This window comes from Corella eumyota, chromosome 1 (assembly GCF_963082875.1).
Source record: "Corella eumyota chromosome 1, kaCorEumy4.1, whole genome shotgun sequence".
Lineage (NCBI taxonomy): Eukaryota > Metazoa > Chordata > Ascidiacea > Phlebobranchia > Corellidae > Corella > Corella eumyota.
The window spans coordinates 19,915,789-19,930,525 of NC_137490.1; the positions used below are offsets into that span (position 1 = coordinate 19,915,789).

General features: G+C 26.8%; 1 protein-coding gene across 1 annotated transcript; it reads left to right on the top strand.

Moving 5' to 3' along the window:
• Positions 1 to 568: 568 nt before the first annotated feature.
• LOC145763883 (leucine--tRNA ligase, cytoplasmic-like) lies at positions 569 to 14,115 on the top strand. Its single transcript, XM_082575427.1, has 26 exons — positions 569 to 703; positions 1,270 to 1,397; positions 1,896 to 2,067; positions 2,516 to 2,621; positions 3,079 to 3,269; positions 3,629 to 3,763; positions 4,025 to 4,134; positions 4,236 to 4,347; positions 4,682 to 4,840; positions 5,210 to 5,383; positions 5,817 to 5,966; positions 6,261 to 6,415; positions 6,938 to 7,086; positions 7,372 to 7,510; positions 7,790 to 7,932; positions 8,183 to 8,310; positions 8,733 to 8,796; positions 9,284 to 9,558; positions 9,951 to 10,091; positions 10,418 to 10,558; positions 10,975 to 11,063; positions 11,239 to 11,335; positions 11,677 to 11,811; positions 12,247 to 12,360; positions 12,834 to 12,948; positions 13,602 to 14,115. The coding sequence occupies exons 1-26, from the start codon at positions 674 to 676 to the stop codon at positions 13,808 to 13,810; spliced, it is 3,561 nt and encodes a 1,186-aa protein (XP_082431553.1). The 5' UTR covers positions 569 to 673; the 3' UTR covers positions 13,811 to 14,115.
• Positions 14,116 to 14,737: the final 622 nt, after the last annotated feature.

A 14,737-nucleotide genomic window follows, 5' to 3' on the forward strand; every position in this document is an offset into this window, starting at 1 on the left:
AATCGTTGGGAGATTATGAAATGTAATTACTGACTTTATATGCAGCAAATTAATAAAAATATTTCACTTTGACTGTTTTGTGTTTATTTATCAAAATCACAATAGGCTATTGGGACTATTTTAATTAAAAACTAAGATTTAATAAAACAAAAAAAGTATTATTTCCAAAAATTATTTTAATGCTGTTTAGAGCGCCTTACTAAAAGCTAAGCCTACACGCGGTGGAAATCTAACCTGCGACCTTGTAATATAAAGCCTTTGCCAGTCACTTATTTTTTGTCGACTAATATTTATAAATATATTAAAGTTACCACTATTTAATGTAATTCAAGGTATTTAGTTATTGAAAATTTAATTTTTTAAATTTTGTGATTCTAATAAAAATATGGCGCGCCAGCTAATGAATTCTTAAATGGTTACTATCTCTGTAAAAAAACGTGACAACAGCATGAAACGCTTTAAATATTGTATTTGTATTTATCAGTTGAACCGTATCTAGAAACGAGCCTTTTCGCGTGTATAGAGTTATCTACGGTTTAAAGAAGAAAACGTATGACGAAATTTTTGAGTAATTGGCAATTTTATGTAACTTGAAGTCGATTTTCTTATTTTTAACTTGTTTTTGATTAGGTTTAGCGGTAGATATTGTAAAAATACAGTTGGTTTAGTTAAAATGGTGGAAGCAAAAGGAGATTCTGATAAAGTGAGTTTATGCATGTTTTTAAATGTATCAAACTAATTTTAATTTAGTGTAATTAGAACAAATTTTTTGTATGCGAAATTTAATTGTATTTCGTGAAATTTTTAATTTAATTTTTAATCCGGCAGTTGGAATTAAACCCATAACTGCAAAACCTTTTATTTTAATCTATAATAGCCGGCACCGTGGTGTAGTGGTAAAGTAAGAACACTTGCTACACCACACATGAGGTCCTGGGTTTAATCTCCACTGCCCTCATGCTGTAGCGCCCTTGAGTAAGGCACTATAAACGGTATGAACTCCTGCTGAGCCAGCACTTAATCAGCAGCATAATTATCTGGCAATTATAATCTATAATATCCTAAACTGCTACAGGCAACTCGAGACTGGGTTGGAGTAACAGAGTAACTGATGTTACTCTATGTTTAAGTCGCGCATTCGACTTTCTCACATCGAGGATAAAGATTATACAAAAAAAAAAACAATAACTACAAGGCCTGATATTTTAATCTATAATATTAACATTGACATTGGGTTTTAATTTTTAAATGTTTTTATTTTTTAATCAGGTTGTGACAAGAAAAGGAACATTTAAACTTGCAACTTTACTGAAGATTGAGGAAGAGACTCAGAAGATATGGGAAGATTTAAAAGTTTTTGAGGTGGATGCTCCCCTGTTTGGAACAGAAGAATTTAAGTAAATTTAATTTATTTTTTTATTTTTATAAGCAAATAAATAAAAACAAAAAGTTTGTAATTGTTTTGTTAGTTTATTTTTTTAAACTAATTAATTGTATTTTTGTTTTACCTAAAATTATATTTTTTAACAAATGACTGACAGCATGGTATAGTGGTTAAACACCTGGTTTTACTACATGAGATCTTGGGTTTGATCTCCAACGCTCCTATGCTGTAGTGCCCCTGAGTAAAGCGCTATAAACGGCATGAACTCTTGCTGAGCCAGCACTTAATCAGCAGTATAATTACCGGGCAATTATAATCTATAATATCCCAAATGGCTCATCAAGACTAGGTGGGGTAAAAGATGTTACTCTATGTTTAGGTTGTGAAGTTGACCTTTCTACATCAAGGATAAATAAATTTTTAAGAAATGGTTATGATATTGTTGTTTTTTATGTATATATTAGAAAAAATACCACTATATCACAAGTTTAAAATGAATTTAATTTTTTAGCAAAAAAGAAAAATATTTTGCTACTTTCCCCTACCCTTACATGAATGGTCGATTGCATCTTGGTCATACATTTACTTTAACTAAATGTGAATTCGCTGTTGGGTTTCAAAGATTAATGGGGAAACAATGTTTGTACCCTTTTTCCTTTCACTGTTCAGGAATGCCCATCAAGGTACAATCATTCATTTAACAAAAGTATAAAATTATTTACCAATTTACATGACCAGCAGCGTAGTGTAGTGATCAGAACACTTATCTTCACTTTATGAGGTCTTGGGTTTGATACCACTGCTCTCATGCTGTAGCGCCCTTGAGTAAGATGCTATAAATAGTATAAATTTCTGCTAAGCCAGCACTTAATAAGCAGCTTATAATTAGCGGGCAATTATAACCTGTAATATCCAAACTGCCAAAGGCAACCTGAGACTGGGTGGTAACTGATGTTACTCTATGTTTAGGTCGTAAGTCGACCTTTCCACATCGATGATAAATATGTGTAAATAAAAATATTTTCAGCATATATACTTTTCTTGGTCTTAAATTATAAGAAAAATAACAACCCATTTTTTTAAATTTTGGATTTAAAATTGCTTTTATTATTTGTTTATCTTATATTTTAGGCATGTGCTGATAAATTAAAACGGGAAATGAAAGATTTTGGTTTTCCACCAATATTTCCTGAAGCTGTTGAAACTGTGAAGGTTGAAAAAGAAAGAGAGGGACCAGGTAAAATTTTATTTAAAAAAATTTAAGATTTTAATAAATTTTAAAACAAAATTTTTTATTTGTATAAATTTGTATGTATTTTTATTATGGTTTACTATAAAAATATGTGTATATATTTTTTTGTATACATCTTTATCGTTGACATGGGAAGGTCGAATGCGCGTCCTAACCTTAGAGTAACATCAATTACTCTGACCCAGTCTTAAGTTGCCTTTAGCAGTTTGGAATATTATATAAAATAAAACTGCCTGGTAATTATGCTGCCGATTAAGTGCTGGCTTAGCAAGAGTTCATACCGTTTATACCTCTATACTCAAGGGTGCTACAGCATGAGAGCAGTGGAGATTGAACCCATGACCTCATGGTGATGTAGCAAGTGTTTTTATCACTACACCACACTGCCTGTAAATATATGAGCTAACTTTTCATTAACGGAATTATTTTCTTTGTTTTATAGTAATTGTAGATAAATCTAAAAGTAAGAAGAGTAAAGCAGCAGCCAAAACGGGAGTTGCAGCTTATCAATGGCAAATAATGAAGTCATTGGGACTTAAGGACGATGAAATTAAAAACTTTGCTGATCCAAAATATTGGTTGCAATATTTCCCAAACTTTTGTAAGAGTGATCTCAAAAAATTGGGTTTAAAGGTAGTTTTTTCAAATTTTTTTTGTGTTTTTGTTTTGTAATTTTATATGGTACCTAATACAAATTTATCATGCTAGATGAGGTCCTTGGTTTGATTCCCACTGCTTCCAAGTAGTAAGTAAAATGCCTTAGACTATATAAATCCCTTCTTAGCCAAAAAGCAATCAGCAATTAGATTATAGAGCTATTTTACTTAAAAATATTCCAAACTGCCAAAGTCAACTCCAGACTGGAATAAAAGTATATTATAGTAGTTCAGGCATATGATATAAAATATATATAGACCAAATTTAATGTATTAAGCTTGCTAAAGTTTTTTTTACCACATAATTGTATTTTTTATTGTGTTAAATGTTTTTAGGTTGATTGGCGAAGATCGTTTTACACAACTGATGCAAATCCATTTTATGATTCATTTGTGAGATGGCAATTTTTAACTCTCAAGGATTTGGGCAAAGTTAAATTTGGAAAAAGATTCACAATTTTCTCTCCAAAGGTAATATAAGTTAAGTGAAAGATATTTAAGTTGGCAGTTAGAGGTATAAATAAGAACATTTTTTATTTTAAAAAGATCCTGATACCAGTATACTAATTTTTTGGAAACTTTTTAATTTTGATTTAAAAAAAAAAGAATCAACTACGCATCCCAACTTTTAAGAAACTATCATTGCTTAGCTCATTCATTTCGGACGATTTGGGTCATAATAAAAAAATGTCATATTTTTAGCACAGTTTTTTAAATATTTTTATATATCAGGACAATCAGCCTTGCATGGACCATGATAGACAGTCAGGTGAGGGAGTTGGTGGACAGGAGTATACTTGTATTAAGATGAAACTACTTGAACCTTATCCTGACAAACTCAAGTAAGTATTACTACAAAAAGTATATCTTTTTATTTACCTTCTTCAATGTGAGAAAACAGAATTAAATATAAAAAAATTATTAAAATTTTGATATTTTTTAGATTCTTGAGTGGACAACCAATTATTCTAGTTGCTGCTACATTAAGGCCTGAAACAATGTTTGGTCAAACTAATTGTTGGATTCATCCAGATATTAACTATGTTGCTTGTAGGGTAAGATATAAAAAATATTAATGTTTTTATTATATTGGCATTCTCAACTTAAGATTTTGATGGTCTTGAAATGCTATAAAAATTGTAATCTGTTGTTAAATTGGATTTTTTAGGAGTTTTTTTCTATATTAATGGGGTGTAAATTTTATAATATTAGGTAATAACATTTTATACATATTTGCAGTACATAGCTTTTTAATAATTATTAAGAATATTAAAATTTACCAATAAAATATGTGACTCAGTTTTATTCATATTTTATCAAATCATTTTTTAAAGAATTTATAAATTTCTGGTTTTACTAAATTTTTAAAGATTTTTTCATTATTTTTAGATGAAGAATGGTGAGATATACGTAAGTACCAGGAGAGCAGCTAGAAATATGTCGTACCAAGAAATGACAAACAAACAGGGAGAATATGAGGTTGTTGCTCAAATTAATGGTCAGGATATTATGGGTTGTAAACTGCAAGCACCTCTCACTTCATATAAGGTTACTTAAAAAATAAAGTTTTATGATTTTTTTTATTGCACTTATTCGAGAAGTAAATTTTTTCTCAAGCATTAAAACTTTTTTAAAGCTTTTAAAATAAAAGTGTATTATATTGCTTTTGTATGGTTTTATTATAGCTTAACATTTTTCTATAAATTTATTAAACAATTTAAACAACGTATATATATATAATATTATTTACATTTTTAAGTCAAAATTTAACAAAGTAGAAAACTTATATTTTTTTTATTTACAATTAAAAAATAGTTTTTAAAATTTAACTAATTTTTGCAACATTACCCGATATAGGCTAAAGCAAATTCAAATTAAAAAAAATTCTAAAAAGAATTTAAAAAAAATTTTTTTTAGGTGATTTACACACTGCCAATGCTGACGATAAAAGAGGATAAAGGAACAGGAGTTGTGACTAGTGTGCCATCTGATTCACCAGATGATTATGCCGCACTGTGTGACCTTAAGAAAAAGCCGGCATTTCGAGCAAAATATGGACTGAGTGATGAAATGGTTTTGCCATTTGAACCGGTAATAAATAACTTCGTGTTTATTAAATTTTTTTATACTTGATGTGGAAAGCTCAACTTCACGACCTAAACATAGAATAACAACAGTAACTGCAACCCAGTCCTGAGTTGCCTTTCGCAGTTTAAGATATTATAGATCATAATTGCTCAATATTTATCTGCAAATTGGTTCATGTCTTAGAAGAATTTTATGCTGTTATATTGCACCTTCTTTTAAAGCTCTAAACCATAAATAAAAGCATTGGGAATTGAACCAAGAACCTTCTCTGGTAAAACCAGGTGTCTTGATCACTATATGCCACTATTAATGAATATTTTAATTGTTGGTTTATTGAAAGTATTAAAAAATTTTAATTTTTAAATTACTACTGTTTTTTCAATTTTTTATTATGATGAAATTTCTAATTAAATATTTTTTTTAAATTTTTATTCAGATTCCAATAATTAAAATACCTGAATATGGTAACTTAGCTGCAGTGTATGCTTGTGAATTACTTAAAATTAACAGCCAGAATGATAAAGATAAACTTGCCGAGGCTAAGGATATGGTTTACTTGAAAGGCTTTTATGAAGGCATAATGATGGTAAATATAATAAAGAAAAATTAGGAGTTTTATAAGTTAATAAATTGTGTTTTGTATGGTAATTTTATGTAAATATTTTCAGATTTTTGCGTAATGTCCATCTTTTTTTATTCATTTTCAGTTTTAATTTTAGTTTTTTAGGCCAATTTGTATTTAATAACAAATCAGTAAAAAATTTAATATTTTTTTGCATTTGAAATTTTTTTTTTGATTATAGCTTGTATGGTTAATTTTTTTTAATTTTTCAATTTTTACAACTAACTTTTATAATTATTTTTTGTTCCTTAATTTAAGGTTGAGGGGTTTAAAGGTAAGAAGGTCCAAGATGTGAAGAAGGAAATCCAACAGGATTTAGTGAATAAGAACGAGGCATATATTTACATGGAACCAGAGAAGAAAGTGATGTCAAGATCAGGGGATGAATGTGTTGTAGCACTTTGTGATCAATGGTAAGTTAAACAAATTTAATGTAGATTTTAAGGATATAAATAATCTGAAAATTATGATTTTTTATTTTTTAGCCGTTTTGGTCAGCATTTTTATTGTTTTATTGTAGTTGCAACTCTCAAGTCTTAACTAATGTTTGTCAGACACCACAAACGACAGTTTTTTTGTATTTTACTATAAATTGTACATACATATATTGTTCACTAAGCTTTATTATATATAGATTTTAAAAAGTGTCTTATCCCTTATATTTTTACTTAGCAGGCTTCTAATGGTATGCTCAATGTTATACCAAAAATTAATCATTTGCCTGCAGACTACTTTCATATTTTATAAGCTCTGTTATGTATGTAGGCTAAATAGATTAGTTTTTAACAACAGATTGAACAGACTTTCTCAATTTTAGATTTTAGAAATTCAAAAGCAAGTTAAAATCTTTGGTTTATTATGGTTTATTATCAGAGTATTTTGATGTTTATTTTAATTTTTTTTAAATATAAAAAAAAATTAAAAATTTGTTCAAGGTATTTGGATTATGGTGAGGAAGAATGGAAGGCAAAAACAGCAGAAGCCTTGAAACAACTGAACACTTACGGAGAGGAAACTAGAAGAAATTTTATTTCAACTTTGGATTGGTTGAAAGAGCATGCATGTTCTAGAACTTATGGTTTAGGTAAATTTTATTGGTTAAAAATGTATTTGGCCTACCTAAGTTTATTTAAGAGCTACTTTTGTACATTTTTCGGGGGCTTTTAAAAAATAAAATTTGCTCAAAAAATAATTTTAAAGCTTTAAAATATGAAAAATGTTGTTTATATTAAAACAATTTTAGTTTAGATTTTTGTCATATTTTATTAATTACATTGAAAAACATATTTTTTTGCTATATAATTATAACAACTTTAACCCCTTACTCAGCAGTAGCTTACCTATATATTAATATTTTTCTTTTTTAAAGGAACAAGATTGCCATGGGATAAGCAATGGTTGGTTGAATCACTTTCAGATTCCACAATATACATGGCTTATTATACTATAGCTCACTTGCTACAACAAGGTGTATTTGATGGTTCACAAGGAGGTGTATTTGGGATAACGTAAGTGAAAATATAAAGTTTTTTTGGGGGGATATTTATGTTTTTTTTTAGAACAAAGTCATGTAGGTAAAGTAGATAGACTGGTGTATTTTTTGATCCAAAGTTTTGGGGTTTGATTCCTGCTATAGCCATATATATATATTTGTAATTTTTTTTAAATTGTACATTTTGAACTTGTTTTTTATTTTAATCAAAATATAAATTAACAAGCAATATGACCAGGCAATTTTTTTTTTTTTAGATTTGCTATTTTATAACATTTTTTCTTTATTTTTACAGACCAGAACAGTTAACAAGAGAGGTATGGGATTATATTTTCTTGCCTAACAAGAGTTATCCTAAATGTGAAATACCCCAATCAACTTTGGATAAATTGAGAAATGAGTTTTTGTATTGGTATCCACTTGATCTAAGAGCTTCAGGTATTTTACTTAAATATTTTTATAGTTAGATTTAAAACAACATTTTGATAAAAATTATTTATTTAAAAACTATCAATTTTTTAATGTTTTAAAATGCAAATTAAGAAATATCTAATTTAATAGACTTGTTTAGTTTAATTTTAACTAAATTTTGTTGCCCATAGTATTCTTTATTTATTATTATTATTTTTTATTTTTAGGATTTATTTTTTTTAGTAATATTTCTTTTAACTTTAAATTTTTGTTGTAGGCAAAGATCTTATACCCAACCATTTAACTTACTTCTTATACAACCATGTTGCTATGTGGCCCGATACTCCCACCTTGTGGCCACAAGGTGCAAGAGCCAACGGACATTTACTCTTAAACTCAGAAAAGGTATTTGTGACACATTAAACACATCTTATGTTAAAAACTGCACATTTCATGTAAAGATACCTTAAAGTGTATTATATATTGTAACTCGTGTATAGGTGAAGTTGTTAGAACATTTGGCTTCATTAAACACTAGGTTCTTGGTTTAATCCTTGCCTTTTTCTATGCTGAAACCTTACTAGTAAGGCACTATAAATAGTAACTTCTGCTGAGCCAAAATATTGGCAATATAATAAAAAATTTGCAGTTTAATATTATTCATTAATTTACCAATCTGCTAAAGGCCACTCAAGACTTGTTTAAAATAACAAATATTTCTCTATGTTTAGGCCATGTCTACATTAAGGATAAATAAATACAAAATACCAATACATGTAATTTAAATTATATATTTACAGAAATAAATTTTATTTATTTTTTTTTAGATGTCAAAATCAACTGGTAACTTTTTAACTCTCAAAGATGCTTTGGATCGATTTTCAGCAGACGGTAAAAACAAAAACTCTTTAAAAATATTTATTTTTGTTATTTCATGTTTTGTACAGTAGCTTTCAAATAACTTGAGTCTGTATTGTTAAATGTTTAAGTGTTTCAAGTTTAACGGTTAAATTGAGGTAAGTATGAAGAGGGTGCTTGAATAAGTTGGAATAGGCAATTGAACAAAAAGTGTATTGGCTTAGATTAAGGCTTAATATAATATTAAGATTTTTAACTTTTTTTGTAAGGCTTTTATTGTTAGGCTTTTTTTAAAGATTTGTTCAGCTTAGGGTATTATATTTGCAGATTAAGATTTGCATTTAAAATAATTATAATATATATTTTAACCAATATAATGCAAATATAAATGCTATAGTTGTTTGATTTAGGAATTTTTAATTCAGGATTTAGCTAAAAACAATTTTTTTGGCATTTAATTTCGTTTTTATCGGATTTTTTTTTTTTTTTTTAAAACGATTTTGTTTTCTTCAAATTCCAGGTATGAGATTAGCCTTAGCAGATGCAGGAGATACTATCGAAGATGCAAACTTTGTTGAAAAAATGGCAGATGCTGGAATATTAAGATTATATACTTGGATTGAATGGGTTAAAGAAGTAATCAATGATGAAGTGGAACTAAGACAAGGAAGTCCAACTACTTTTAATGACAAAGTGTTTATGAGTGAAATTAATCAGACTATAGTAGACACTCAACAGCATTTTAATAACATGATGTATAAGGAGGCTCTGAAATCTGGATTCTTTGAGTTTCAGGTTCGTAAATTTCTGTTAAAATTTATTTTCTCTAAAAATAAAATTTTAAAAATCTAGGAATTGCTGTTTAAGTTTTGGGGTCTGATTACTATTATTGCCTTGTCTAAGTTCTGTTGAATAAAAGCTGATTATGCAAATTAAGCTGGTCTATGGTTTTTTAAATGGTTTAGTTACACAAGTTGCTTAATATTTTTTTCTATTGGATAGTCAAATATAATTAAATCTAATAAGAAAAAAATGTAGTTTATAAGCCTTGAACATAAAAAACTGCCATTTGTGGTGCATAGGAAAAATTTTGTTGTGACGTTTATATAAAAATATTTGCTTTTTTAGTAGTTTTATTTCTTATTTCTATAAATATGAATTCAAAAATAAATTCTTATTGTTTTTAGATGTGTAGAGATAAATATAGAGAGTTGAGCATGGATTTAATGAACAAGGAATTAATCTTGAAATTTATTGAAGTTCAAACTCTGTTGCTTGCTCCTATTTGCCCTCACGTTTGTGAATATATATGGGGACTTCTTAAAAAGGTGAGATATAAGATATAAACCAGTTTATTTAAATTTTTTGTCATAATTTATAAATGTATATAGTATTAAAAATTATTTAATTGTAAAAATATATATATTCTAACTTTTAATAAATCGACATAGCGAGTATTAAGTAAAATATATTTATTTAAATGTTTTAAAATTTTTGTTTTTTGTTTTTTTTACTAGCGTTTATTAGTTTACCATTTTGTGTATATCAAATTTTAAGACACCTGCAATAAAACAAATCAATGCTAAACTATTTATATCTGAGATTTAACATATTTTAACAACATTTTTAAACCATTTAAACTTTTTTTAAACAGCCCAACTCGGTGATGTATGCAAGTTGGCCACAAGTGGGCGAAATTGATTCAGTTTTGATCAAAGCTTCAGAGTATGTGATGACCACCGCTCATGATCTTAGACTAAGACTTAAGAACAGACTTCTACAAGCTAAATCCAAGGTTGAATGATTTTTATTGTTTATGGTCTTATTAATATATATTATACATGTACTATGTTATTATCTGCGATGTGGAAAGGTTGATTTTACAGCCTAAACATAGTGTTGTTACCCTGACTTCAGTCTCGAGTTGACCTTGGCAGTTCAGAATAATATTAACTATTATATCTTGATCATTAAGCTGTTGATTAGTTTTTTGGCTTACGGAAGTAACTTACTTAAGGGCACTACAGCATAAGAGCAGTGGGGATTAAACCTAGGACCACAGAAAAATATATAAAAAAATTAAACCACAGAAAAATAGATTTAATTTTTTGTAATTTTTTTTTAAAACTTACTTTAATTATTTACATAAAGAAAGTTGTTTTATTAAAACATAATGGACAAAATTTAAAAAAATTAAATTTAACTTTTTAGAAAAATGCTTTTCCTCCACCAACTCACTGCAATGTTTTTGTTGCCAAAACTTACCCAGAATGGCAGAAACTAACTCTTCAACTACTAAGGTTCGTTTATTAAACATTCAAGTAAATACTTTTATTTTTCCATATATACTCCTGCAAAATGTATAGTTCTTATTTTAAAAATCAGGCTAAATATATTAAAAGTTGTTTTTGTTAGATTTTAATACTTTTAATTTTTAATATTTTTTTTAAGATTTTAATTTTAATTTTATAATAGGACCTTGTATGAGGAAAGTGAAAGTTCATTTCCAGACAACAAAGTAATTGCCACCAAGCTTAAGGGAGTAAATGAGTTGAAAAAGTACATAAAAAAGGTAAATTAAATTTATTTACATTTATTGATTTATTAATTGTATTTAACTCTTAGCTATTTGGTTTTGATATATTTGTGAATATAAATCTATATATATAATGGTTAATTATTAGGCCTTAAAAAATAAAAAAACTGCTGCTTGTGGTGCGTGGGTAAATTATCGAATTCATTTTGCTAGCGAGTTGACATTTAAAATGCAGCCTTAAAACAGGCAATTGAGTAGTTTATATAAATATTGAGTAATTCTTTTGTTATATTTTATTTGATTTTTTGTCATGCTTATTCAGATTATTTTAAGTGCATATTTGTCAATATTTTTAAGTGTTTTTTATTTTATTTAAGGTAATGCCATTTGTAGCTTCTGTTAAAGAAACAGCTTTAAAAAGTGGAGTTGAAGCTGCTCTTGCACTTTCTTCACCATTTGACGAGTTTAATGTTTTGACCGAAAATCAAATTTATTTTACTCAAACATTGGAGGTAAATTAATATTTTGTAATTTAAAAATTTTATTCTAACCTCTAGTTAATTATCTTAAGGTGCAAAACGTAAAATATATTTTTACTATGTATTTTAAAACTAAGGTGTGTTGTTAAATTTAATACTACTAACCTTTAATTTTATTTTACATTAATTATAAATATATGTTAAAAAAGGTTGTCAGTGGGAATCGAACACAGAAACTCATTTTGCTTGTTTTTAAAGTTTAAAATTTTCAGTTTTTACTTTTACTAAGTCCCGCACTACGATCGGAATTTAAATTGTAATATGGTTGCAACTGATATTTGCCTGCAAGAATTCACCTGCGCACCACAAACGGCAGTTTTATGTAATTAGTAGGCCTATAAATTGGACATACATATAAATATATATTATACTAAGCTTCATTATATATAATAATAATTTGTATTTTAGTTGGATGGAGTAACAATCAAGTTTTCAAGTGAAGGAAACTCAAAAGTGCAGGAAGATTGTTGTCCGGGTCGACCTTTGTGCGAGTTCATTACAGTTCCCTCTGTTAATATTACTGTAAGTTATATGTAACCATATTATTTTTTTATTTAAAACTATCTGCATGTGAAATCTTGAGCTTTTTTTACTATATTAAAAAGTGTTTAAAATTTAATTAGGGACATAAACTTTTTGTTTTTTTGCCATATTTGTTGAAAAACGTTTTTTAAAGTTTTTTTTGTTAACATTAATTATATTTTTTAAATTTTACTGTATTATGTTCAATGTATATATTTATTCATATCCGATGTAAAAAGGCCATTTTTATGTCTTAAACAAAGAGTAACATTTGTTTATTTTGACATTTTAAATATTATAACAATTTTTCTGCTGATTGTTTTTGTCTTGGCAGAAGTTTGTAGCATTTATAGTACCTTATGCAAGGGTGCTATAGCATAAAAGCGTTGGAAATCAAACCCAAGATCTATGTAGTAAAGCCAGGTGTTTATGTAATAAAGCCAAGTGTGAAGGTTAAAATTAATTTTTTTTAGGCAATCAACCCTCAACCATCGAGTGCAAACTTCAGTTTTCAACTTCCAATCAGAAATGGGGATTCAGGAAAAAATGTTAAGATGAGGCTAAGAAAACTAAATCGAAACATCAAAGGTAAAAAATTAAAAATTCCAAATTTTTTTATTTTATATCTATATGTTTTACTGTATTTGTTTTTAAAATGTTCATACTGAAAATATTTTTAACTTAATTTTTTGAATATTTTAATCTAAATACTAAAACTAGTGTATTTTTGGTTACTTTTAATGTATTTTTTACACATTTATTTGTTCTTAATTTGGTAAGGTTGACGTTTTGACTTGAACATGGAGTAACATAAGTTACCCTAACTCAGTCTTGAGTTGCTTTTGGCAGTTTGGGATATTATAGATTACAATTGCCTAATAATTTAGCTGCTGATTAAGTGTTGACTCAGCAAGATTTCAGATTATTTATAGTGCCTACTCAAGGGCGCTACAACTTAAGAACATTGGGGATCAGACTCAGGACCTTGTGCGACAAAAGGTCCTGAGTCTGATCCCAAGTGTTTTACTGTATTTGTGTTTTACTGTATTTGTTTTTTTGTTTTTTTTTTGTTTTACTGTATTTGTTTTTTTAAGTGTTTTTTTTTTTTTTTTTGTTTTTTTTTTATTTGTTTTTTTCAATGTTTATACTGAAATTATTTTTTATTTACTTTTTTATAATTTTAATCTAAATGCTAAAACTGTCATTTTTTTGTTAATTAAACATTTATTTTTATTTTTCAGATTCACATAACCTCATTATTTTGAGATATGAAGATCCAGTAAAAGGACCTCGTATTCTACCAGAATATAATAACCCATTAAAAGGGAAAGTAGAGATTAAAGATACCGATATATTTACAACTAATTTGGAAAATAATTCAGTAGAAATCAAATCTGATAGTGGTAATTGTGTTGATATTGCAAAAGTTATTATCTATATGGTTGAGTAAGGAAAATGTATGTATATTTTCAAGATGGCATTTGTTATATTAATAACTCATTTAAGCATCTTAAATCATAGAAAAACAAGAAAAAAAATCAAAAAAAATGTTTTATTTAAAAAAATAAATAAAGTTTAATATTTTAAAAACTATTTAATATTTATTGTGTAATGCATTTTCATGGGCGTATTCTTAAAAGGTTTTTTATATTCTCTTTCTTTATTGGACAGTTTTTTTTTTAAATTAGGTAAATTTTTGTAAAAAATTATAAAAATTAATTTTTTGAAAACTAATACGGTGTTGTTTAATGTTATGTGGTGAAGTTTTATTAAGATAATGTTACATCATTATCATATTGTAACAAGTTTGTCAATAAATTAGGTTCATATAGACGTTGTGTTTTATGATTAAATTAAAGTATTTATAATTTTAAAACAAATTTTATTAATATTGTTTAAATTTTTTTTTTAAATTTTGTTACGTAAAAGGAGAAAAATATTTAATTTTTAAATCGTCTTAAAATGACTTTTTAATTATTAAAAACTTCCTAATTTAACAAAGAAGTTTTTACTTAATTTGTTTAAATTAAAATTAAGCTGTTAATTATAAATCGTTCAGTTCGGTTTTTTATTTAGAAAAATAATTGTAAATAATTAAAATTGATATTTGAAAAGAAATTAAATATTAATACTGGTTTGGAAATCGGGTTTCGATTTGGTCATTTAATAATTTATTCGTACAAAACAGTTTTAAAAACATTTTAAGCATATAATTAATTTAAAATGTGAATTAAATGAATTTAATCGTCAAAAAAAACAAATAAAAGTTATTAAATTTTTCGAAATTTAGAATTTTATAAAAAAAATCGTTTTTTAAATAATTAGTCATTATGTTATTAAAACGAAATACTAAACGTTATAATTATTTAACATATTA

Coding starts and splice junctions, on each gene's coding strand:
- LOC145763883 (XM_082575427.1), top strand. CDS start 674: ATGGTGGAAGCAAAAGGAGATTCTGATAAA. Junction 7,511..7,789: donor GGAGGTGTATTTGGGATAAC/GTAAGTGAAAAT, acceptor TTATTTTTACAG/ACCAGAACAGTTAACAAGAG. Junction 7,933..8,182: donor ACTTGATCTAAGAGCTTCAG/GTATTTTACTTA, acceptor TTTTTGTTGTAG/GCAAAGATCTTATACCCAAC.